Consider the following 25,105-nt stretch of genomic DNA (forward strand, 5'->3'; position numbering starts at 1 on the left):
GTGGGAGGATTGCTCTCCGCTCGATATGATTTTTTCAAACTTAGGCGAGTGCCGAACTGCAGCTAAGTCTCCATGTGAGAGAACTTAGGCGAGTACTGGACTGCAGCTAAGCCCCCGAGTGGGAGGATTGCTCTCCGCTCGGTAGGATTTTTTCAAACTTAGGCGAGTGCCGGACTGCAGCTAAGTCTCCAAGTGAGAGAACTTAGGCGAGTACTGGACTGCAGCTAAGCCCCCGAGTGGGAGGATTGCTCTCCACTCGGTAGGATTTTTTAAATACTTAGGCGAAACGGATTCACAGCTAAGCCCCCGAGTGGGAGACTGGCTCGCCACTCGGTAGGAAACTGTTTTTACAAACTTAGGCGAAGCGGATTCGCAGCTAAGCCACCCATTGGGGGATTTCTTACGCAAACAAAAACAATAATAATCACTGGGAAAATTATAACGCTCTTGTCTTTGATAAATAAACTACAGGAGTTTTTCTTATTACATCTCATCCGAGTGAGAATTCAAGTATAAAAGGGGCGGAGTAGCTCCGCATTCCAGGCTCGTGGCTCATCAATCTGGCAATCGATATTGTAGAGGTGGTATGCTCTATTGTGGAGGACTCTGGTGACTATGAAGGGGCCTTCCCAAGTAGGAGCGAGCTTGTGTGGTTTCTGCTGATCCACTCGGAGGACTAAGTCTCCTTCTTGGAAGGCTCGGCTCTTCACGTTTCTGGCATGGAATCGACGCAAGTCTTGCTGATAGATGGTCGATCGAATCAAGGCCATTTCTCTTTCTTCTTCTAGGAGGTCGACTGCGTCCTGCCGGGCTTGTTCTGCTTCATCTTCAGAGTAGAGCTCGACTCGGGGAGCGTTGTGAAGCAGGTCACTCGGTAAGACTGCCTCGGCTCCGTAGACCAGAAAGAATGGGGTTCTTCCGGTCGATCGATTCGGGGTTGTCCTCAATCCTCAAAGGACTGATGGAAGCTCGTCGACCCATGCACCTGCTGCGTGCTTGAGATCGCGCATCAATCGGGGTTTCAGTCCTTTGAGAATTAGGCCGTTTGCCCTTTCTGCTTGCCCATTCGACTGGGGGTGAGCGACCGAAGCATAGTCGACCCGAGTGCCCTGAGAGGCACAAAAGGCCCTGAATTTGTCGGAATCGAAGTTTGATCCATTGTCCGTGATGATGCTGTGCGGAACTCCATATCTGAATATCAACTCTCTAATGAAACTGATAGCGGTGCAAGCATCGAGATTCTTGATAGGCTTGGCTTCAATCCATTTGGTGAACTTGTCGACTGCTACAAGCACATGAGTGAAGCCGCTCCTGCCTGTTCTCAGTGGTCCAACCATGTCCAGCCCCCAAACAGCGAAGGGCCAGACGAGTGGAATGGTTTTCAGGGCTGACGCGCGCTTGTGCGGCATATTGGAGTAATACTGACATCCTTCACATTTGTCGACTATCTCTTTTGCCGTCTCATTGGCTCTTGGCCAGTAGAACCCCGCTCGGTATGCTTTAGCCACAATGGTCCGAGAGGACGCATGATGACCACAGGTCCCTGAGTGGATATCGTTAAGGATCATCTGACCTTCTTCTGGTGTAATACACTTCTGGCCGACCCCAGTCGCGCTTTCTCTATATAACTGTCCCTTTATGACTGTAAAGGCCTTGGATCGACGGACGATCTGTCGAGCCTCTTCTTCATCTTCTGGGAGTTCTTTCCTTAGGATGTACGCGATGTATGGTTCTGTCCAGACGGGAGTGATAACCAAGACTTCCATGATCAGGTCGACCACAGCTGGAACTTCAACTTCAGTCGGATCCGTGGCGCTTTTTGGCTGCGGGGCCTCTTCAGTGAAGGGATCCTCCTGGACGGATGGTGTGTGGATGTGTTCGAAAAACACATTGCTGGGAATGGCTTCTCTTTTGGAACCTATTTTTGCCAGATCATCAGCTGCTTGATTTTTCAGTCGGGGTATGTGATGAAGCTCTAACCCCTCGAATTTCTTCTCCAGCTTTCTCACTGCATTGCAATAACCAGTCATGGCTGGACTTCTGACGTCCCATTCCTTCATCACTTGATTAACCACCAAATCTGAGTCGCCATAGACCATGAGGCGACGGACGCCGAGTGAAATGGCCATGCGCAACCCATATAAAAGTGCTTCGTATTCTGCCTCGTTGTTAGAGAAATCAAAGTGGATTTGAAGAACATATCTGAGTTTATCTCCTCTGGGGGAGACCAACACCACTCCGGCGCCGGAACCATTTAGCATCTTGGAACCGTCGAAGAACATGGTCCAATGCTCCGAGTGAATCTGAGTCGGCAGTTGCTGTTCGATCCACTCGGCGACGAAATCCGCGATTGCCTGGGACTTGATAGCTTTCTTTGCCTCAAACTTGATATCTAGAGGAAGGAGTTCAATCGCCCATTTTGCCACTCGACCAGTTGCGTCTCTGTTATGCAAGATCTCTGACAATGGAGCGTCGCTGATGACTGTAATGGAATGATCAAAGAAGTAGTGGGCAACTTTCTTTGTGGTCATATAAATCCCATATACGAGCTTCTGATGATGAGGATATCTTTGCTTCGATGGGGTCAAGACTTCAGAAATATAATACACTGGGCGCTGAACTTTCAAGGTTTTTCCTTCTTCCCGCTCGACCGTAAGTACCATACTGACGACTTGTCCTTGCTAATTGGGGCAGCAAGCACCGGCTGGGTGGAGAGCAGAGTTTTGAGCTCTGCGAACGCTGCGTCAGCTTCAGGAGTCCACTCGAACTTGTCAGACTTCTTCATCAATCGGTAAAGAGGCAATGCCTTTTCACCGAGACGAGATATGAACATGTGTTTTACCCAAGTTACCCAAGTTGCTCTTGTAAGCAGATGGCAACTCTCTTTTACCCAAGTTGCCATGTGTTTTTGTATGGTACATGGCAACTGCCCTAGCGTGCACGTAAGCAGATGGCAACTCTTTCTTTTTACATGGCAACTGCCCTAGCGTGATTGTGAGCACACGTCAACTCTCTTTTTTACCCGAACATGTTTTTTGCCATGTCTTTTTGTAGTGCTACACGGCGACTGCCTAGTGTCAGTGGGTGGCAACTCCTAAAGTTTTGAAATCATGGCAACTGCAGTAGACCAGATCATACATGACAACTGCAGTTGAGCAACCATGGCAACTGTAGTTGTCCGACATGACAACCGAAGTTCAGCGACATGGCAACTACAGTTAAACGAACATGGACGAGGGTCTGGACCATGGCAACTGTGGGACGCACGATGACTGTCACGCGGGGCATGCGGGACAACGAGGTATGAGGCCTGACGTACGGGCCGTGTGAGCGTTATCTATTTCGCCCACACGCACGCGTGTGAGAGGGATCCGGAGAAAAAAATGAGGTGTGTGGGCATTACTTGTTTGGCCCACACGTAGGTGTGTGGACAGACCTCCTAACGTCCACACGTGTGACACTTATCGCCGTCCTTCTCTAGTTGTGTGTTTGATGTAACAATTAGAAATGTAATTGGTTCATCTGATCAATAAAATAACACCTGAGGGGGCATTTCCTTTTTAAAAAAAAATCTTCTTCAGCTGTATCAAAAAATTATTCATGGAAGAAAACACCGTCTCTCCGCATACATCACCTCGACCGGTGTCACCAATGTCCTCCAAGTCCAACCCTCTCCTCCCGAAGCTACAAAGAACCTTAGTTATACTCGCACCTCCCCTAAGAAAAGTTATCCTCACACCAAAGTGCTTACTATCCTTTCAATAAAGAACATATTAATGTTTTATAGTGTTCAATATCATTAATTTCCATGTTACTTAGTTGCATTATTGTACAATCCATATTTTTCAAACTTTTTTCTTCGAGGCGGCTATGTCTTTGAAACTTTGTAGCACATGTTTGTGACCATGATTTGTAAGTATTTCTAAATTATTTTAATAGACATAAAATTATTTTAATAATTTGAGAACCACAACAGGCCTAGGCCGGCCCAACTATCACATTCCTCCCAAAAATTTATTCGTGTTTTGGTCATAATGCCCGGCCCATGATTAGTCCAGTTCGTATCTCAGCAAAGTCCATCATATCGTATCAAAACCTTTTTCTCTGGCCGTCTCATAATTACCTCTGAGAAAAAAAGGCATCTCAAAATTAGGGATGGATTAACGCGCTGTTCAGCTCGTTAAGCTCGTGCTTGTTAAGGCTAGTTAAGCTTAACAAGTAGAAAGCCCTGCTCAGCTCGGTTCATTTAATGCTCGTTAAGCTTGTGAGCGCTCGCGAGCACTCGTTAATAGATCGCTCGTTGACAGATTATGATGTGTTACATTTATACGATGAGTGTGTAGGCATGGTTTATATGAAGAAAGATGATGACTACAAAAGAAAATCACACTATTTTGTTGCCTCCTATGTCGACTCGATTAAATCAATGGGTCGAGGTACTATGAAATTTTTTGTCACATAAAATGAAAAAAGATATGTTGTGTTGTTACTAACGAGTTTAACGAGCTATTCGTGAAACTCATTTAGCTTAGAGCAATGCTACATCTACGTTACTGTTTTTTTACGTATTTTACGTAATAGCAAACGTGGCAAGTCAGGATTGGGGAGGGAGTGAGGAAGGAGCCCACCCTCATTAAAATCAGGAGGCAGAGATGTTTAGATTAGATAGTTTACGTAATATCACGTAGTTCTTTACGTAAATGTAGGATTATTGTTTGGCTTAACAAGCTTAAATTGATGATTGCATCTGTTCATTAAAAAGCGAGCTATAAGTTTAACGAGCCCAATTATAGAGCGAGCTATCAGTTTTTGCCCAGCCCTACTCAAAATGTTCTAAAATAAAGCTGTCAAAAAAAGAAAACTTCTTCATCAGCGGAAAAAAAAAAGAGAGAGGAGAGAATCACCGTCTCTCCGCATACATTACCTCGGCCGGCGCTGGCACCGATCTCCTCCAGAGTCCAAGCCTCTTCACCCAAAGCCATGGCCGCGCGGCGTCGCTCCCTCCTCATGCTCCCGCCCCTCCTCCTCCTCCTCTCCCACTTCCTCTCCCTCGCCGCCGCCTTCCAGTCGGACGAGCTGCTCCTCCACGACGACGACGAGTTCGAGGGCACCCGGGCCTCCTCCACCCCCTCGCTCCGGCCGCCCTCGACGCCGCCGGTAGTGTCCTCCCGCCGCCGATCCGCGGACGCGACGCAGGCGGCTGGCGCCTCCGAGTCCAACACCGTCCAGTTCACCCTCGAGCACGACCTCGGAGCCGGCCTAGGGTTCGGCCCCGCCGGGTCCTTCTCCGCCCGCCTCAAGTCCTCGGCCCACGGCTCCCAGGTTTGCTTCGCACCCTATCGGTAGTTTCGTTCCCGATTTGGTTGCCCGATCTCGTCGTCGTAGCTCTCGTTGCTTGCTGATCTGTTTTCTCTACTTCCTGATCCCGTGATCTATGGGCAGCTAGTGATTGGACCCTGCCAGGGGGTAGATTTGGTTGATTTCGTGCCCCCGTCAGTAGTTTCTAGCTGTTTGGTTTGGAGATACTGTGAATTGTGTGGTCCGAATTGTTAGGGAAGGTGAACTATAGATCGGATCTGGTTAGTTTGTTCTTCCAGATCATCTGCTATTTGTTTGACGTGTGTAGGACGGTTCAGTTTTGTTGTTTGGTTCGTTTAGCAAAGTAGTTGCTACCCTGTAGGTAGTGCTGATAAGGTTGATAAATGATTATGAGCTTTACCATTTCATTGTTGTTGCCCAACAGTGGCATGACATACTCTGTGTGGTCACAGAAATCAGTTGCCACATCCTTTGCAAGAATATGGAGTCATTCTACATTGCTTACTCGCATATTGCCACATAGAGAACAACTACGAGGTGGGGTGACAGAACTGCAAGCAACAAAGGGTGTGTATTCTCGCCTTGCGTGACGAAGCATTGGGTGTTTGATTGTTAGCACAATCAAATCTGGCTTTGCTAGGCAAAGAGATACAGTTTGGTCACAAGGGATGAGAGCAGAATTGGCATTTCCTCAAGAGCAAACGTCAGTCTATTCTTTTCAGAATAGAGCAAGTGCCAGTTAGCACATGATCGGTCATTGGTTTCTCTTGGCAAAATATCCAAAGAAGGGATTTGCCTAGATAACCCATGGCCGACAGCTAGTATTCTCTTGCCTAGATATGCTAGCTTCGCAAGGGTAATATGTGGAAACAATTCCTTATGTGGCCCTGTTAAAAATGTGCTTCCCTGTTTGGTATTCTTTTGACACCAGGTGTGAATTTTGTTCCTAGTGTGACATTTCCATCCGTTTTTCCAGCAGAGTGTTAAATGACACCTGAAAAGACACCCCTCATTTGTACACTAGTTATTTTTTCAGCAAAACACCTGAGCAGAACTGGAGTCACATATCAGTCGCAGTGCTGCAGCGAGGCACCTGGCGGGATTACACCATGGCCTTGTGGCGGTGCTCGGTCGAGGAGGAAAAGGGTGAGGTGGACCCGGTGCTCGCCACCGCCACCTCTCGCTCCTCTGACCTGCTTTCTCCCGCGCTTCTGCGTCCTCCTTGCCGCCCTCTTCCACTCCCTCTCCCTACTGCCCCCCTCGTTGTCCGTGCCGCCTCGCGCCTCCCTGGCCACGCGTCTTGCTGAGCACGACATGCTGCTGTACCTTGCTGACTTCTGCACGCTCCCGTAGGGTGTCTAGATTAGAAGTCATAGGAAGGAATTTATTTTTGCTTCAGAATTATTCTTGGCTTTGTTTGCTTGTATTCTATGTAACTAGTTGTCTCATTGAATAATCACCCATGTCAACGCTGCCCTCAAGTAGTAAAGTTAACCATATGTTAGTTTCCTATATGTTCTTTCTTTAACTATTTATACTAAAGCGAGGAGAATTTTATCTTAATTGACTCCACTCATTTTCTGAACCAGACTCTCACTAAGCTCCGATTTACGAGGAATGAGTTGACTGAGGATGAAAAGAATGCATTTAAGGTTCTTTCTTTTCTCCATTATTTCCTGATTTCATTATTTTTCTATATACCAACTTATCTGGTGCTTCTGCATTTTAATTTTATCATTGCAGAAATTACTGGAAGAAGATAGTTTTTACACAATAAGGCTACCGTCTAATGTGTTGGATCCTACAAGAAACGATTATATTTATTCCTCAATCAAAGCGGTAAGTTGAGTAGTTGACTAACTTCATGTTGTTTCTCTCCAACCTATCATTATGGCTTGCTGGATCGTAAGATAGATTCACCAGATATTACTCCAATATTATTGTGAATGAGGTTTATTACAACAGAATCAACAACTATACTGATTTGAAATTCCCATGAAGCAATGGCCACTTTCAAGCTTATGAAAGAAGCATAAATTGCAGATATGAAATGTTTTATGTTAGGAATTATTGTGATTCTAGAGTTGTGTTTTCAGTCGCTGAACTGTGTATTTTTTCGATGTTCAGAGATGCATTCCACGTGACAGCTTGGATGAACATATTGTCATCCACATGGTAATTCTCTCGATTTCTTAACTGCTACTTGTATCTTCTCCTGTAGAGCTTACTTCATTGTGTATAATTGATACATCTTAAAAATACTGTCAGCATTTTCGTCGGTTCATAATTACATTTTCTGTATAACTAACAAAATAGGGTGGGATGCTGTTTGATTGTCGTGGACCTTTCCTATAGCCCCATCTATCTTTGCTGCCGATCCACGGAAAATGGCAGCTAGGATAGCACACCAGTGATGGTTTAGTTCACAAGGCATTAGGATAGACTATATTCAATTTTCGTTAGGAGATTGTGTTAGAGATGGGTAGGTATTCCTTCAGTATATGTATTTAGAAATATCTATTGGTGTTCCTTGAGCTCAAGGATGCTATTTATCCTTTCCTGATACTACCTCTGTACACTAATATAAGACTTTTTTGCAGTTCAATTTGAACTGCAAAAACGTCTTAAATTAGAGATTGTGTTAGAGATGGTTAAGTATTCCTTCAGTATACGTATTTAGAAATATCTATTGGTGTTCCTTGAAGTTAAGGTTCCTTTCCTGATACTGCCTATGTACACTAATCTAAGACGTTCTGCAAAAACGTCTTACATTACTGTACAGAGGGAGTACATTTTAGTTATTACAATCAGCTAGCAGTTTCTGTTCCCTTTTGGATATGAGTATATGACTGCCTATCTTTAGAAGCAGCCCCTTGTATGTTAACTTCTAGTTATAACTACCTGTTTTAGGAGCCCTTCTAGTTATAACTACCTGTTTTTAGAAGGAGCCTTAATGTAATTTTCAGCATCAATCTAAGAATTTCCTTACCTAATGAAGCCGTATGTCAGAACCTCTTTGCCACTTGTGCATGGAGGGTGAGCATGAGTTATCAAGCTACCTACCCTTTCCGATCCCGTACAAAGGCACATTTTCCTGTACAACCCCCACCTTTGCACCACCACAAATCAACCTGTAACATTGTACAGTTTAATCATGTGGCACTAGGAATGTATATTCAGTAGGGTTGGTTAACCTGAGTATTTTTTAGCTCTGAAGTACGCAACTTTCGTCCTGGTTTTATTATGTTACATATGTTCTTCCTTGGCAGAACTCCACGTCCAAATTGGAAGTTCCCATGTTTCATATTTAGAATGACAGATGGCTTTGTTGGCTGTTGCTTATTTGCTAGAAACCATCACATGTACCTAGCACGTAGCATCAAACCTTTAATGGTATATTTTTTTATGTGATAAATCGGTAGTGCAGTAGAATAATACTGTCTTTCACAGGATGAAATGTTTGAAGGAATGTTCACTTTCTATAGATGAATGTCTCTTTGGTATTTGGCTCACATTAGACTTTGCTGTGTCATTTGCAGGACGGTGTAAATATTTTGGCTGTTAATTATGGTTCCGTTGGTGGATGCCAATATCCCCGGCCAATGAAAGTAGTAAGTTGTCTTGCTTGAAACCTTGTTTATGGAGTTGCATGTGGTAAATAATTGATAGAAATAACCTATAAGCTTTTAACTGTACCGTACCAGCAAAATGCACGCACATACTATAAACATATAAACTTCGGGAGTTATACTGCCTAGATTAAACTCCCGCAATTATGGTAAAATAACATCACAGAAGGATGCATGTTGATGTTTCACCCGTTAAGTATACCGTGTGTGTCTGCTGATGAAAGACAATGCTTCTATTTACAATGCTGAAATTCTTGTTCCAGCCATCAAAATGGACATTCAATTCATACACTATTCTGAAGACTGCTGACCAAGCACCAAGGTAAATCTCTGCTTTATCGAGGTTAAGACAAAAATAATATGCAGAGCACCAGAGAGGTGGCAGTTCACATTTATCTTAGTGACCTTTTCCAGCAACAAACCTATTGCCAAAGAACAGTCTCAAACCTATCCTATCTCGAATGACACCTGGTTCCTAGTTCTAACTAAGTTGTGCGCTTGCAGAACTCCATCATTTGTAGAGCAATTGATAGAAACTGAGAGTGGACTCGGTGAAGTGATGAAACCACCTGAGAAATCTTTCTGGGCTAAATATGTGAGTACAGTAATAAATATCACGTGTATATTTTCGATTTTTTTCGCTGGTGCCTGCATGACTTGAAATGTTGTCGTATCCTTTTCCTTGAATCTGACTGCTGCTTCCTGCTTTGCAGTGGATGTACATCATTCCTCTTGGTCTCATTGTCATGAACGCCGTCACAGCAGCAGCAAACATACCCGAGGAGCAAGCTGGAGGGCAGGGTCAAGCTCCAGCACAAAGGGCGCCAATTGCTGCTCCAAGGAGAAGATGATGGCTTCCTATATTCTTTGCATGCCATAGGTACTTTATCTGGCTATAAGCTATTTCAGCATCACAGACGTTGTTTGTCACAACCGTTCCTTCACCTATAACTTATGCCCAACATCGTTTGAGTTTCAGATTCACAAAGAATGGACAGGGGGGATGGATCTGCTTGACCTTCCCCAGAACAGGGGCAGTACTAGCGGCAACAAGACTCACTTGGTTTTTCTTTTTCTCGCATTCAGAAACCCACCTTGTTGTAGAATCATCTCAGAAAGGTCGCGTGTTCTGCTCGCATCTACACGCGTATTTTTGCCTGTTGATAGAAATTACCATCAGTCCTTAACTCGGTTCAAACTGCATGCCTTAATATTCAGAACTAGCTTAATTTACCAATATCAAACATTGTATGTTTTGCTCATAACCCTACTGTATCAACAAATTCGTGCTGCTTGCATTGCATTGTCGACGGTTTGGTGCTTTGACTCTTGGTGCCTGAGAATATGTAAATGCTTATCTTCTTGGACAAAAAAAAATCATTGATGTTTACCATGCTATAGCTTATCCACTTGCAGAACTGAGCAAAAGTATCCTCATTTGTTGTGTACAAATAGATCAAACTGTGAGTGTCCGTTTTGAAAAAAATAGTGTCTATTTAGGCTGTATTAAAAAAATTCCTGTATGGAATATGTGCGGTCATGTTTTGGCTTTAAATTTTCCAATTGTAAATGTGGAGTAAAATGCTGTGGACATTCATTATGTTTTTGCAAAAAATTCACACCTTGGGTGAGAAATCGGAAGATGTCATTCGTTTTCGTTTGATGAGAAATAGAAAGGAATATTGAGAATTCGCGTGGCTGAAGCTGAAGATAAGCGAATGGTAAGCGAGATGGGTGAGCGCGGGCGTGTTTGTTTCACGACCCAATATTTACAACGGAATTGCTTTGCACACGACGTTTCACTTTATAATCTTTGTAATATTGATGATCCAAAGGTCCAGCCACACGCAGCGGATGTGATGAAAGGCCGAGGGTGGATTTAATTGAAAATGAAGCGGGCAAGGTTTTTTTTCAATAAAGGATGGATTTTATCGAAAATGAAGCATCAAGGGACACAAACACAATGAGCACTTATCCGACCTCTGCATAATTAGGATGCATATGGCCAACACATTTGCAAAGAGCAAAGTTATACAAGACTTATTTTCATGAAAAAATGGGATCTATCAACGAAAGTACCATTCTACACCCAGGAGCAAATGCTCCTGGTGTGAACAGTAAAATCAAAAAATAGAAAAAAATTTCAAAAATTTCTGAAATTTTTTTACGACATACTTTCACAAGTGTTTCTTGTGCATGGAAATTTTCATCATGAAATCACATTCATGGAAGTCGTGCCAAAAAAAACAAAATCAGAGCTCAAAAATGCTTTTGTAAGTAACATTTTCAGAGCATCGATTTTGTTTTTTTACCACACCTTCCATCAATGTGATTTCGTGATGAAATTTTACGTGCACAACAAACATTTGTATAAGTATGCCACAAAAAAAATTCAGAACTTTGACATTTTTTTGAATTTTTTTTATTTTACTGTTCACACCAGGAGCATTTGCTCCTGGGTGTAGAAACTCCACGTCCATCTATCAAGCACATTCAGGATATGCCTCTACTATAAAATCACTTAGTCATATTTGCTATGCCAAGAAAAATAAAATGAAACGATCAAAACACGGTCAATAAAATCAGCAATGAATAATGATGTTTTCTGTCACGATTCAATTTTGATTTTGTTTTTACATCGTAAAGAATATGTGTTTGAACTTGAAATTTCACATGCTAATATAACATCACACTCTTAACATATTATATTTTTTGAATGCATGTGTGTGTTTGTAAGCATCTATGATTGTACTGTGTTAAGGAAATATATTGTATTTTTTTAGATTTTTTTGAAACCTCAAAACTATAATGCGGTTTCAACTGGACATAGTTTCTTGTTTCTTCTTTGAGAAACCCTGTAATTTTATTCATATCATACTCATAACAACCACAGATACACTGATTTGGATTTAAGATCTAAGAAAATATAAAGTAACTCTTATGACTAAGAATTATAATGATTTTTTTTGGAAACACCTTCTTCGTTGTATCAATCTCTGTTGGAAAAAAATACTCTAAAGACTTTGATAAAGAGGCTGCAATTGGATTAGAGCAACGATGTTGTCACTCTTTCACCTACACGAACATTACCAACAATGAGTTTTGAAAGCACCTTGAGTCGTCCATCCAAAAAGATGGAAAGACTTCATGGATGAATGTATTTGGGACGGGGATAATCCCCTAGAAGTGCAGACTGTCAGATCATAATATCTTCACCGTTGTGTCGATGAAATATTTCAACTCCATAAAGAATCAAATCAACAATTTTTTTTGACACCAACATAAACTCATTAGGTCCGAATAATCGGATCTACGAGGACAGAAAACTCTCTAATTTCCTGGCGTCGCTAGAAGAACGAGAGTAAATTTATTCTCACAAAATACGAAAATCACTAGGTGATGACGAAAGACATAGGACTCTTGAAGATGTGAGGCCCCCCACCTTTGAGAGCCAGGATGGCAGCCGGAGGCGAGGGGATCAAAAACTTCGTTGGGGCGGCGGCGACGGCGGCTGCAACCCTAGCGAAACCCTCGCATGTTCCCGTGACCCTGTTTTAGAGGCCAAGGTGGACAATGGCCCAGCCCGGGCCTGGCACGACACGTAGGCTGGTCAGCCCATGTGCTTTCGGCCTTTTGGACTATTTTTGGGTCAATAACTTGATAAAAAAAAGTCAGAAAAAAATCCAGAAAACAATAAACGGGCCATGTCGTGCCAGCCACAGGCCTCACACATCTGCGCCGTCGTGCCATGGGCCACACACGGCCCGCTTAGTCATGTACCAGGCCAAGCCCTTTATTGCCGAGCACGCGTGCTCATGGGCCGGCCCGGAAAAAAGGCCCGTTTGGCCAGCTATAAGACCACTACCCGCGGATTCGGAGCCAGGCGCCAGATCCACAACACTCGGTCAGCCGAGCAGCAACACCCCGTCCACAGCTTCCCTTCTCCGGCAAGCCCAGTTGAAGACAAGCCGCATCGCCTCTTCCAAGGCTGCTGCGCCGGTGCCGCCCCCGGGCAAACATGGATTCAAACTTATTTATATCTGAGAATAAGCAACTTAAATGTGAACAAACTTAAACTTGCAAGAACCCGAAATCTGAATGGATTCAAACTTGCAAGAAACACAAGATGTCAGTAGTGCTCAATGGCCAATGGGTCAGGACAACACACCCCCAGTCAGCTTTTGATGCAACATCCCTACCTAAACTTGCAACAAACTCAAGACGTCAGCGCTCAATGGGTCATGACTCATGACTTCCCGCAGTATTTATCCAACACTAGATGATTGTACAAGAACGCCACCGTCGCGCAAGCGACGATGGCCAGGGCCAGAAATGCCGTCTTCGTCAGTCTCGGGGAGGAGCTTGGCAGCCATGGGTACAAATCTGGCTGAGGCATGACGCAGCTCTCACCGTTGAAGTATATGCGTCTTGGGAAACCCCAGCCCTTCTCGAAAGTGAAGGTCGACGGGTCCTTCCTGAACAGAAGCTCGGATTGCACGTTGCCGTCTGGCCCAGCCACCATGAGCAGGTCATTGTAGTACTTGAGACCCCACAGCATCGCGGTATCATCTGCATCGAAACGCCGGTTAATAGCTTAGTACATGCTACACATTTTAGTTATGGAGGGATAAAGCAATACTCACTTATTACTCCATAGGGGTTCAATGCTTTGTAGTTGAAGCTGAAAATTGTCGTGACATTGTCGAAATTTGGGTGTTGAACAACCAGGTTCCACTGGGAGTAGTTCATCCGGTAGTTCCAGTTTGAAATGGTGATCTTCACCCTCCAGTAGTCCCTGTAGTTGGCCTTAACATGCCAGTGCACCTTGATTGGGCACATATGGGGTGAGCATCGCACTAGGGGGGTCGAGCTGCCCTTGCCAGGTCCATTCACCACTGAAGCCAAGTAAGGCGAATTAACCCTATCAAAGTAGCAAACACATTTAGAAATAGTTTCAGGGAGTGCAAAAAGTATCTGCCTCCTGAAGAGATAATACTTACTCAACGCAGCTCCCAGGGTTGGTTATGTTGTTCTGGCAGCCACATGAGCACTTTGGGCAGTCAACTATCGTTTCGTTGTAAAACGATGATAGTGCAACACAACAAGCAGGACCTCTTTGAGCAACAAACTGTGAATATGTGCATATCACATCCCAAGTCACTGAAAGAAGAGAACATTTTCGTTAGTCAGTGATCAACATATGCACTGTTGACCTGTGGTAAGCCCAAGAAATTTGATTCTGTCGTAATAGCAACTAAACAGAAAAGAGGAATTCGGAAACGACATACCATGCGCTTGAGTTGTTCTCCTTCCATCGAGCGAAATGAACTTAGTGGGAGGTTTTACTTTCTGGGCTGCTCCACAGGTATACCCTGGACCTGGGGCCTTGAGGGTGAAGTTTTTCGGTGCTTTCACTGTCCTATTTGTCGTTCCGGATCGGCCAACAGTGATCTGAAACGATGCCACTGCATTGACTGGATCTTGCCCCCATGAGTTAAGAACTCCTCCTTTGCAACAATTTCCCACCTGCATGCCGTTAGGCGCACCAGGAAGCAAGTCAACTGTTGTTGGGTCTCTCCTGCAGCAGTGTGGTATATTGCCTTTAAATTGAGAGCAATCCCCTTGCTCTATTGTCTGTGCACCCATCATTCCCCAGATGACCTCCTTCTTTGTCCAAGCCCACCCAAGATGCCACCCAGGTGCTTGGATATGACGGTACTTCTGGTAATTGTTTATGGAAACAACAGCCTGTGAAATGCAGATTGTACAGAACATCAACAGCAGAATAATACGTGGTGGAGGTTGTATGTTTCACAATTATGTAAGGGTTCTTAATGCCGCATTTAGAGTCAATAAAATTCCCTTCTCAATAAAAATGTAACAGGTCTTAATAAGAAGATAAATGTTGAAGCCAAGTGATGTGCAGCGAATCTTTTTTTTTTTTGCGAGTGATGTGCAGCGAATCTGTTCTGCATTGTGTCAAATGCAATTAGGAAAAAAGAAATTGCACACATTGGAACTGAAGTTTTATAGGATGCAATGTCGAACTACAAAGAAGAGTTTTACAAAAAGGAGTACTTGCGTCCGACTTCTGCATGAACTTCAATCAGAACTCTGAATTACCGTACTAGAAGTTGGGGTAACTTACAACATAGCCATCTGCAGTCCACTGAGTGATATCCCATTTGATTGTGATGTTCCCGGTTGGATCAAGAGGGTCGTAAGCTTCTGCATAGAGATAGGCAAGCATACGCAGAACCTCAAGTTAATATACATGCATTTCAACACACCCCCTTGTTCACATCAAGTTCCAGTTTAAATAAAAATAGCGAAAAAACTCTGTATGAAAAGTAGCACAATACGGATCAAGATTTACTTGCTATTAGAACAAATTACATGCAGCCAATCTTTGCTGAATGAAAATTGAGGAAGAACTCTGTAACTATCCTATAATATGCACACGCCACATTGGTCTTCGCATGATATAAAAAACATTTCTCTTTTACAGAATTAAATTTCGACAACCATGTAATTATCCACATTTCCTGTGACTGAAAAATGGGGAGAAGTAGCTCACAGTTATTTAATTAAGATTGAAATGTCCCGACAGCCATGTAACTGCGGTGGTGACAATAGCTCGAGATTCTGGTTCCCTAGATGATTTTTCCTCTTATTTGTATATATTGTGCTAGCCGGGTGTCGAGGTAGAGATCTCCCGGCTCAAGCAGCTGCATGCAACTCAATACTTTAACAAATTCTTTAAACACTAGGAATCGGTATTGACTAGTGATTAAAGGCTACCGACCGTGGTTACAGGAACTAATTAATTTATACTCTCTGCATGCCTAATAAAGCAGGATACGAATGATCCTGACCCTTTGATTAGATGGCAATCGAACAGTATGCAGGGCCCCTTTTCCCCGAGTATTTTCTTGACCGACCACTACGCAAGATTCTACTAGGGCCACATCCTCTGCGTATGATATGGCTGAAAAATGGGAAGAAATCCAACTGCGGCGGTGAATGGTACTCTAAGTGGCAACAGCTCGAGATTCTGGTTCCCCGCATGATTTTTCCCCCTCGTACGAATCGGGAATACACGGAGATTTATGTATCGAATCGTTGCAGATGGCCGCAAAATCTGCGAACTTATCAAGATCGAGGACGGATTTGTAGAAAAAAGAGAAGGGGGAAAGGAGTCTGGCAAGAAAACCCTCGATGAAACAGTAGTAACAAGAAACAAATTCTGAGAAGAGCGAACAAGGCAATGTAGAGCTGTTTGGAAAGGGCCAAGACAGCCGGGCAGGCGACGGACTGACCTGTCAGAGGCGCCGCTCCGACGAGCAGGAGCAGCGCAAGCGCGGCGGCGGCACAGAGGCGCAGGAGCGACGTCGCCGCCATGGCTGGCCGAGGCGAGGAACAGAGGGAGCTCGCTCGCTCCCTAGTGCGCGCTAGCTAGCTAGGCGATGCAATGCCAGTGCCAGCTGCCGCTGCCAATCCTGGTGGTAGCAGCAGCAGTGCTCATTTATTTTCGCCGGCCTTTTCCTCGGCGGGCGCGATTAATAGCCCCGCCCCGGTGCGGCATTCCATTTTTGTTGGGTGCGGGGAGAAAGAGGCGCGCCGAGCGCGACGCATGGGAGGGCGAGCGCGTCTCTGTCTCGGAGGAGCAGCGCGCGGGGCCCGACGCTGCAGCAGCGCACAAACCAGCTGACGAGCGAGCTCCCTTTCCCTCGTCGGCCTTTTCCCCCCGCTGCGCGGCGAGAGAGAGAGAGGGTCAGAGGTCAGAGCGACCGTTTCTTTCGGTTGGTTGGGCCGGCCAAGCCAGCCGCGGGGAGGGGACCAGGCGGAGGGACGAAAGTTTGAGCGATTGGCGTGGGAAACGGCGGTGGCGTGGGGGGAGGGAGCACAGCTTTGTTTGCTTTGGCCCTGGGTCTGGGGGCACGTGACGGGGAAAAAGAAAGAAAAGGGGGGATACGGGGGCGGGCGGGACGCATGCAGCGGCGCTGGCTGGGCTGACCATGGACCGAGACACGGAAAGCATGTCGTGAATCGTTGTTAATCTTCATCTTGGTATAAATCTTATTCCCCCGTGTGGCTCGACACGGATGGGTGGTGTCGGGCTCCGTACGCACGCCGGCTCGGGTATCAGACGTCCCACGGAACATGGGCCGTGGGGGCGGCTCGATGCGATGCTTGGCGGATCTGGCTGGCCCCGGCGTCCGGCGTCGATGGTGGCCGGCGGCGGCGCCTCATGGACGCGTGGGGTCCACATGTCTACGGCGCGCGGTGCTGGCCACCCGGTCTTGGGATTGGAATATTGTGACTGCCGGCAAAAGAATGGCTCGACCTTGGTCACCCTTGTCCTAAAGGACATAAGGCCAACTTCATCGTGCGACTTCAAACGGACGTTGTTTTGTCTGGATTCTGTTCGTTTGGGTAGAGATTTGGGGTCGTGTCCGGGCGTGTCCTGGAATGCGGTGGCCGTGCGTCCAGCGCGCGGCCGCATCCCGGCCGCATCCTGTTCGCGTGCATTTTTCTTTGCAAGTCCTTAAATTTTTTTATGATTCATTTTTGGTACATGACAATACATCATCATATTTTGACTAGTAGAACAAGGCCAAAGAAAATAAGAACAAACATTTTAGAAGATAGCCAACTTCCATAACTGCCCCCTTGAGTTGGGTTAGGGCCTTCTCGATGCACTCATTGTTGATCTGTGGAGGAGGCTCGATCTGACATCCTCCTTTCTTCTTCAAGCCAGAAGTAGATGTTGCTTTCTCAGACCTAGTCTCGTGTCTAGCCTCTAATCTAGCAACAAGTGCACTTGTCTCATTTACAGCCTCTATGCTAGCTAAAAATGCACGAACATGTACTAAATTTCGCTCTATCAATATATCGATGTACTCTTCTTCCCAATACCAAAACTTGCATCCATTCTACACAACAAAATTTGAAGTTAGCACAACTAGTCAAATCTAGAGCACAGACCGAAGCTAAAAAAAGCGCATACCCCGTCGTTTAAGCACTTGATGGACATCCATCCGGGATGTTCCGGCGTTGTAGACATGCGGCGCACGACCATCCTTGGTCAGTGGTCGCACTTAATGAGTGGCAACGGTGCGCCAGCGAGCTTTTGGGCAAGCACCGAGCCCGGCCGACCGCCATTCGTGTATCTGTCGGCGGACCACCGACGGTGCAGATCCGAGCGGTTAGAGGAGGAGCCACTGCCTGCATGTGGCCTTGCGGTCCTGCCAGGGCCTTCCGGCGAGGTGCCCGGCCAGTCCATGGCGCGGCTCCCTCCTGAAAGGATCGATATGGTTGACTAGAGGGGGGGGGGTGAATAGGCAACTACCAATTTTTAACTTTTCTTTATCAAATTAAACTTTGCATCAAAGTAGGTTGTCTAGATGTGCAACTAGGTGAGCAACATATATGATGCAATAACAACAAGCATACAAGCAAGCAAGAGAAATAACACTAAAGAGTTTGCACAAGTAAAGGTAAGAGATAACCAAGAGTGGATCCGGTGAAGACGGGGATGTGTTACCGACGTTCCTTCCTTTTGAGGGGAAGTACTGTTGGGGAACGTAGTAATTTCAAAATTTTCCTACGCACACGCAAGATCATGGTGATGCATAGCAACGAGAGGGGAGAGTGTTGTCTACGTACCCTCGTAGACCGTTCACGGAAGCGTTATATCAATGCGGTTGATGTAGTCGTACGTCTTCACGTCCGACCGATCCAAGTACCGAAAGCACGACACCTCCGAGTTCTGCACACATTCGGCTCGGTGACGTCCTCGCTTTCTCGATCCAGCAAGAGGGGCGAAGTAGTAGATGAGTTCCGGCAGCACGACGGCGTGATGACGATATTGGTGAAGAACAATCTCCGCAGGGCTTCGCCTAAGCACTACGAAAATTATGACGGAGGATAAACTAGAGGGGACGGGGTTGCCGGCACACGGCTTGGTGTTTCTTGATGTGTCTTTGGTGCTAACCCTACCCCTCTATTTATATGTTGAGCCCTGGGTCGAAACTTGGAGTAAAAGCCTCCTCAAAGTCGGTTTCACCCGAAAGGCAAGAGTCCTTCTCGGAGTCCAGGGCTAGATGCCAGGGTTCCCGGCATCTACCCCCTAGACGCCAGGGTTCCTGGCGTCTAGCCTCTGGTCTCTGCAAAACTTCCTTTTGCACTTTCCAAAAGCCTCGTGGGCTTTCCCCTTTGGCCCAGATAAAGTGTTCTCGTGCCCAAACATTTCGGGAAACATCTGGAACCCCTTCCGGAGATCAAACACTACTATCCCATATATCAAACTTTATCTCCGGACCATTCCGGAGTTCCTCGTCATGTCCGTGATCTAATCTCGGACTCCGAATAACATTCGGTCATCAACATACATAACTCATATGGTACTATATCGTCAATGAACGTTAAGCGTGCAGACCCTACGGGTTCGAGAACTATGTAGACATGACTGAGACACCTCTCTGGTCAATAACCAATAGCGGGACCTGGATGCCCATATTGGCTCCTACATATTCTATGAAGATCTTTATCGGTCAGACCGCATAACAACATACGTTGTTCCCTTTGTCATCGGTATGTTACTTGCCCGAGATTCGATCGTCGGTATCTCAATACCTAGTTCAATCTCGTTACCGGCAAGTCTCTTTACTCGTTCCGTAATACATCATCCCGCAACTAACTCATTAGTTGCAATGCTTGCAAGGCTTATAGTGATGTGCATTACCGAGTGGGCCCAGAGATACCTCTCCGACAATCGGAGTGACAAATCCTAATCTCGAAATACACCAACCCAACAAGTATCTTCGGAGACACCTGTAGAGCACCTTTATAATCACCCAGTTACGTTGTGATGTTTGGTGGCACACAAAGTGTTCCTCCGGTAAACGGAAGTTGCATAATCTCATAGTTATAGGAACATGTATAAGTCATGAAGAAAGCAATAGCAACATACTAAACGATCGGGTGCTAAGCTAATGGAATGGGTCATGTCAATCACATCATTCTCCTAATGATGTGATCCCGTTAATCAAATAACAACTCTTTTGTTTATGGTTAGGAAACATAACCATCTTCGATTAACGAGCTAGTCAAGTAGAGGCATACTAGTGACACTCTGTTTGTCTATGTATTCACACATGTATTATGTTTCCGGTTAATACAATTCTAGCATGAATAATAAACATTTATCATGATATAAGGAAATAAATAATAACTTTATTATTGCCTCTAGGGCATATTTCCTTCAGTCTCCCACTTGCACTAGAGTCAATAATCTAGTTCACATCGCCATGTGATTTAATACCAATAGTTCACATCACCATGTGATTAACACCAATAGGGTTTACTAGAGTCAATAATCTAGTTCACATCGCTATGTGATTAACACCCAAAGAGTACTAAGGTGTGATCATGTTTTGCTTGTGAGAGAAGTTTAGTCAACGGTTCTGCCACATTCAGATCCGTAAGTATTTTGCAAATTTCTATGTCAACAATGCTCTGCACGGAGCTACTCTAGCTAATTGCTCCCACTTTCAATATGTATCCAGATTGAGATTTAGAGTCATCTGGATCAGTGTCAAAATTTGCATCGACGTAACCCTTACGACGAACCTTTTGTCACCTCCATAATCGAGAAACATATTCTTATTCCACTAAGGATAATTTTGACCAATGTCCAGTGATCTACTCCTAGATCACTATTGTATTCCCTTGCCAAACTCAGGGCAGGGTATACAATAGGTCTGGTACACAGCATGGCATACTTTAAGAACCTATGGCTGAGGCATAGGGAATGACTTTCATTCTCTCTCTATCTTCTGTCGTGGTCGGGTTTTGAGTCTTACTCAACTTCACACCTTGTAACACAGGCAAGAACTCCTTTTTGACTGTTCCATTTTGAACTACATCAAAATCTTGTCAAGGTATGTACTCATTGAAAAACTTATCAAGCGTCTTGATCTATCTCTATAGATCTTGATGCTCAATATGTAAGCAGCTTCACCGAGGTCTTTCTTTGAAAAACTCCTTTCAAACATTCCTTTATGCTTTGCAGAATAATTCTACATTATCTCCGATCAACAATATGTCATTCACATATACTTATCAGAAATGCTGTAGAGCTCCCACTCACTTTCTTGTAAATATAGGCTTCACCGCAAGTCTGTATAAAACTATATGCTTTGATCAACTTATCAAAGCGTATATTCCAACTCCGAGATGTTTGCACCAGTCCATAGATGGATCGCTGGAGCTTGCATATTTTGTTAGCACCTTTAGGATTGACAAAACCTTCTGGTTGCATCATATACAACTCTTCTTTAATAAATCCATTAAGGAATGCAATTTTGTTTATCCACTTGCCAGATTTCATAAATGCGGCAATTGCTAACATGATTCGGACAGACTTAAGCATAGATACGAGTGAGAAACTCTCATCGTAGTCAACACCTTGAACTTTGAAAGGATCAATATGGTTGACTAGAGGGGGGGGGTGAATATGCAACTAACAATTTTTAGCTTTTCTTTAGCAATTTAAACTTTGCATCAAAGTAGGTTGTCTAGATATGCAACTAGGTGAGCAACCTATATGATGCAACACGGATAGGAACACAAGCAAGCAAGATATATGAAACAAATAAGCTTCCACAAGTAAAGGCACGAGATAACCAAGAGTGGAGACGGTGGAGACGAGGATGTGTTGCCGAAGTTCCTTCCCTTTGAGAGGAAGTACGTCTCCGTTGGAGCGGTGTGGAGGCACAATGCTCCCCAATAAGCCACTAGGGCCACTGTAATCTCCTCACGCCCTCACACAATGCGATATGCCGTGATTACACTATTGGTGCCCTTGGAGGCGGCGACCGAACCTTTACAAACGAGGTTGGGGCAATCTCCACAACTCAATTGGAGGCTCCCAACGACACCACGAAGCTTCACCACAATGGACTATGGCTTCGCGGTGACCTCAACCGTCTAGGATGCTCAAACACCCAAGAGTAACAAGATCCGCAAGGGATTAGTGGGGGAATCAAATATCTCTTGGTGGAAGTGTAGATCGGGGCCTTCTCAACCACTCCCGAGCAAATCAACAAGTTTGGTTGGCTAGGGAGTGAGATCGGGCGAAAATGGAGCTTGGAGCAATAATGGAGCTTAGTGGTGGAAGAGGTGAGTCAACGGGGAAGAAGGGGACCCCTTATATAGTGTGTGGAAAAGATCCAACCGTTACCCACCAACCAGCCCGCGGCCAGCGGTACTACCGCGCCTGGCCAGCGGTACTACCGCAAGGCCGCGCGGTACTACTGCTTGCAACCAAGCAGTACTACCGCACGGCAGTGCGGTACTACCGTACCGACCCACGGTACTGCCGCAACCCCAGCACAGAACCGATAAATAGACGCACACAAGCTGGGGGCGGTACTTCCGCACACACGGTACTACCGCGCCCCCCATGCGGTACTACCGCGAGGCAAAAATCCCAGCCAGGGGAGAAGGGAAACTTCCGTGCCTACTTCCGCAAAGAAACGGAAGTAGCAAAAACCTGACACAGTAGTACTGCCGAGGGGCGGTACTACTGCCTGACTGCATAGCACGGTACTACCGCTCGGCGAAAACGGTACTACCGCGGTAGGTGCGGATGTAAAAAATTACATCCGCTCCTACTACCGCAAAGGGGCGGCACTAGCCTGGTGGGCAGCGGTAGTGCGGCTCCAGGGGAGCGGTACTACCGTGGGCACATGCGGTACTACCGCGGATGCCTACGGTACTACCGTTGACCTGGGAGCAGTACTACCGCAACCAACAACGGCAGCCAGACAAGGGAGGCAAGAAAACGGAGGAAGCTCCAAGGAATAAGGAGGGGATAAGAAGGAGACGTGTACGTGATGATTCCACCCAAACCTTTCCAACGCGGACCCCCTCTTAATAGTACGGCTTTCCTACGACTCAAATCCACCAAAAAGAAACGTAGAAAAGATGCCGTCTTCGTCAGTCTTCGAGGGGCACCCAATCGTCTTGTGCCTAGCAAAGAAGTGTCTGGAATACTCATGGCACACGATTAGTCCGCAAATGCGTTGTTATCAATCACCAAAACACTTAGGGATAAATATGTCCTTACAATCTCCCCCTTTTTGGTGGATTGATGACAAAACGGGATTTGCACAAAGAAAATACTATTAAGTAAATGCAAACCCCTCCTCTCTATAATATAGACGGGCTCCCCCTAGATGTGTGCCACCTAGATGAGTGCTATGGACTGCATGGCACACGAATACTAGGAACAGAGCTCCCCCTATATTATAGAGACAAGGCATATCTATCACTAGACAAGATAGTACAAACATAAGTTAACTAAGATAGATAGAGTGCATATGTCTTACACCATATGTAGGATAGGTCTCGAAGGCACAAACCAAACAAAAGCAAACGAGGCAAACGAGGTCCAAACGACAAAGCAAACAAACACACCAAGCACGACACAACGCAAATCCCTACACTCTCTCCCCCTTTGGCATCGAGACGCCAAAAAGGCAGAGAGGACACCTACACACACGGGGTGGCTCAGGCAGAGAAGTCGTCCCACTGCTCCTCGTGCTCCTCGTCAGACTCAGCGGCGGGGATAGTCTCCTCGAGGTCATCCTCTGAACTGGTCCACTTGTATCCCTGCTTTGACATCCAGGCAGCCTCAGGTGTGATGACGTCCTCAGACCCGCCAGACACATCCTCTCCAAAGAGCCTCATAACCTTCTTGTCACGGCGGCGACTCTCCTTGTCTGCCACGTGAGCCCTGTACTGTCCCTTCGCCTGCATGCAGAAGAGAGTCTTCATCTTGTCCTTTAGCTTCTTGGCCCATGACGGCTCAGAGGAAGAAGTGGTGGACCTAGCAGCACGGTCCTCAGCAACATTCTCAGCAGCAGCAGCCTCCCCCTCACCAGCAGCCCTCCTAGCAGAAGAGGCCTCAGCACGGGTAGTGGTGTTGGCCCAGTTGGGCTTGACGCGGAGGCTGATGGACTCATGGCGAATCCAGTCTGGAGCAAGGAACTCATCACCCGGGTACATCTTCTCCCAAGTGGTGGAGAGCAGCAGAAACAGGTACGGTCCATAGATAGGTACCTTGCGAGTGAACACCGCAAACCGAAGCTCACACCACATGATGTGTGAGACATCAAGTGGCTGAGTCTGAGAAGAACGTGCCTCTGCACACAAGAGCAACATGTCCACTAGATATGCATGTACCTTGTCCTTGTCGCCAATGCGTGGGAACAGAGTGTTGCGGAAGATGCGATGCATGATATCCAGAAAGGAGTTTAACACCCAAGATGACTTGCCATTGGGGAGTACCTTCTCAACAAGGAAGGGCTGAAGCAGGTTCTTGTTGGCAGACTCAGAGTTGGCATGGGGGCGAACGCCAACGGGGGTGTGAAGCCCATCATCAGGAATGTGCAGCAGATCCATGAACTCTTTCCATGTAGCAGACAGCTGACGGCCATTGATCATCCAGGTCATCCTCCGCTCCTCCCCGGGATGAAAGTACACTGAGGCAAAGAACTGACAGATGAGCTCAGGGTCATAGTCAAGGTGAAAAGAGATCACCGGCTCAATAGCAAACTGCTCCACCAAGTCCAGAGCCTCTCCAAAATAGTCACGAAACTTGTCCTTCCACATGTGATGCATGTCTATCCACTTGACCTCCACGAATGTATTCTTCTTGCTCTTGATTACATCCAGATAGATGAGAACCTGTTGCTTGTTCCAAAACATCTCAGTGCCTCTGAGCACAGCCCGAGGAGTCACATAGGGATTGACCCTCCGGCGTTCGACATACTCAGTGACAAAAATCTCGTCCATGCCCTTAGCAGGTTCCTTTTGCTTGCTGGCAGTGGTCTTGACATTGCGCTTGGGGGCATTGGAGCCCTCTGGGGCTTCATCTTGGGGGTTGCGCAGACGCTTGGAGCCAGTGTCACGACTGGGATTGGAACGGCGAGAGCCACCACCTGAGACACAGAACGCAAAAGCACCCACAACAGCCAAGAGAGATTAATGCAAAGACCACAACAACGCAAGTGAAACGAGAAGAAAGCACACATGATAAATGACTAGAGAGAGATTTGATCCCTACGGTAGTACTGCCAAGTGCTGCG

The 25,105-nt window shown here is 45.9% G+C and overlaps 2 protein-coding genes across 2 annotated transcripts; one reads left to right on the forward strand and one right to left on the reverse strand.

The window, feature by feature from the left end:
• Window positions 1–4,887: 4,887 nt before the first annotated feature.
• LOC123086797 (ER membrane protein complex subunit 10) lies at window positions 4,888–10,246 on the forward strand. The gene is made up of 9 exons (XM_044508605.1): window positions 4,888–5,322; window positions 6,909–6,971; window positions 7,063–7,158; window positions 7,447–7,494; window positions 8,859–8,930; window positions 9,212–9,270; window positions 9,453–9,543; window positions 9,662–9,828; window positions 9,928–10,246. The coding sequence occupies exons 1-8, from the start codon at window positions 4,981–4,983 to the stop codon at window positions 9,797–9,799; spliced, it is 909 nt and encodes a 302-aa protein (XP_044364540.1). The 5' UTR covers window positions 4,888–4,980; the 3' UTR covers window positions 9,800–9,828; window positions 9,928–10,246.
• Window positions 10,247–12,967: 2,721 nt separating this feature from the next.
• LOC123086798 (COBRA-like protein 2) lies at window positions 12,968–16,807 on the reverse strand. Its single transcript, XM_044508606.1, has 6 exons — window positions 16,268–16,807; window positions 15,097–15,176; window positions 14,237–14,696; window positions 13,949–14,108; window positions 13,592–13,869; window positions 12,968–13,517 (listed from the first exon to the last, which is right to left on the reverse strand). Exons 1-6 carry the CDS (start codon window positions 16,347–16,349, stop codon window positions 13,195–13,197), a joined length of 1,383 nt encoding a protein of 460 aa, XP_044364541.1. The 5' UTR covers window positions 16,350–16,807; the 3' UTR covers window positions 12,968–13,194.
• Window positions 16,808–25,105: the final 8,298 nt, after the last annotated feature.

This window comes from Triticum aestivum, chromosome 4A (genome assembly GCF_018294505.1).
Source record: "Triticum aestivum cultivar Chinese Spring chromosome 4A, IWGSC CS RefSeq v2.1, whole genome shotgun sequence".
Classification (NCBI taxonomy): domain Eukaryota; kingdom Viridiplantae; phylum Streptophyta; class Magnoliopsida; order Poales; family Poaceae; genus Triticum; species Triticum aestivum.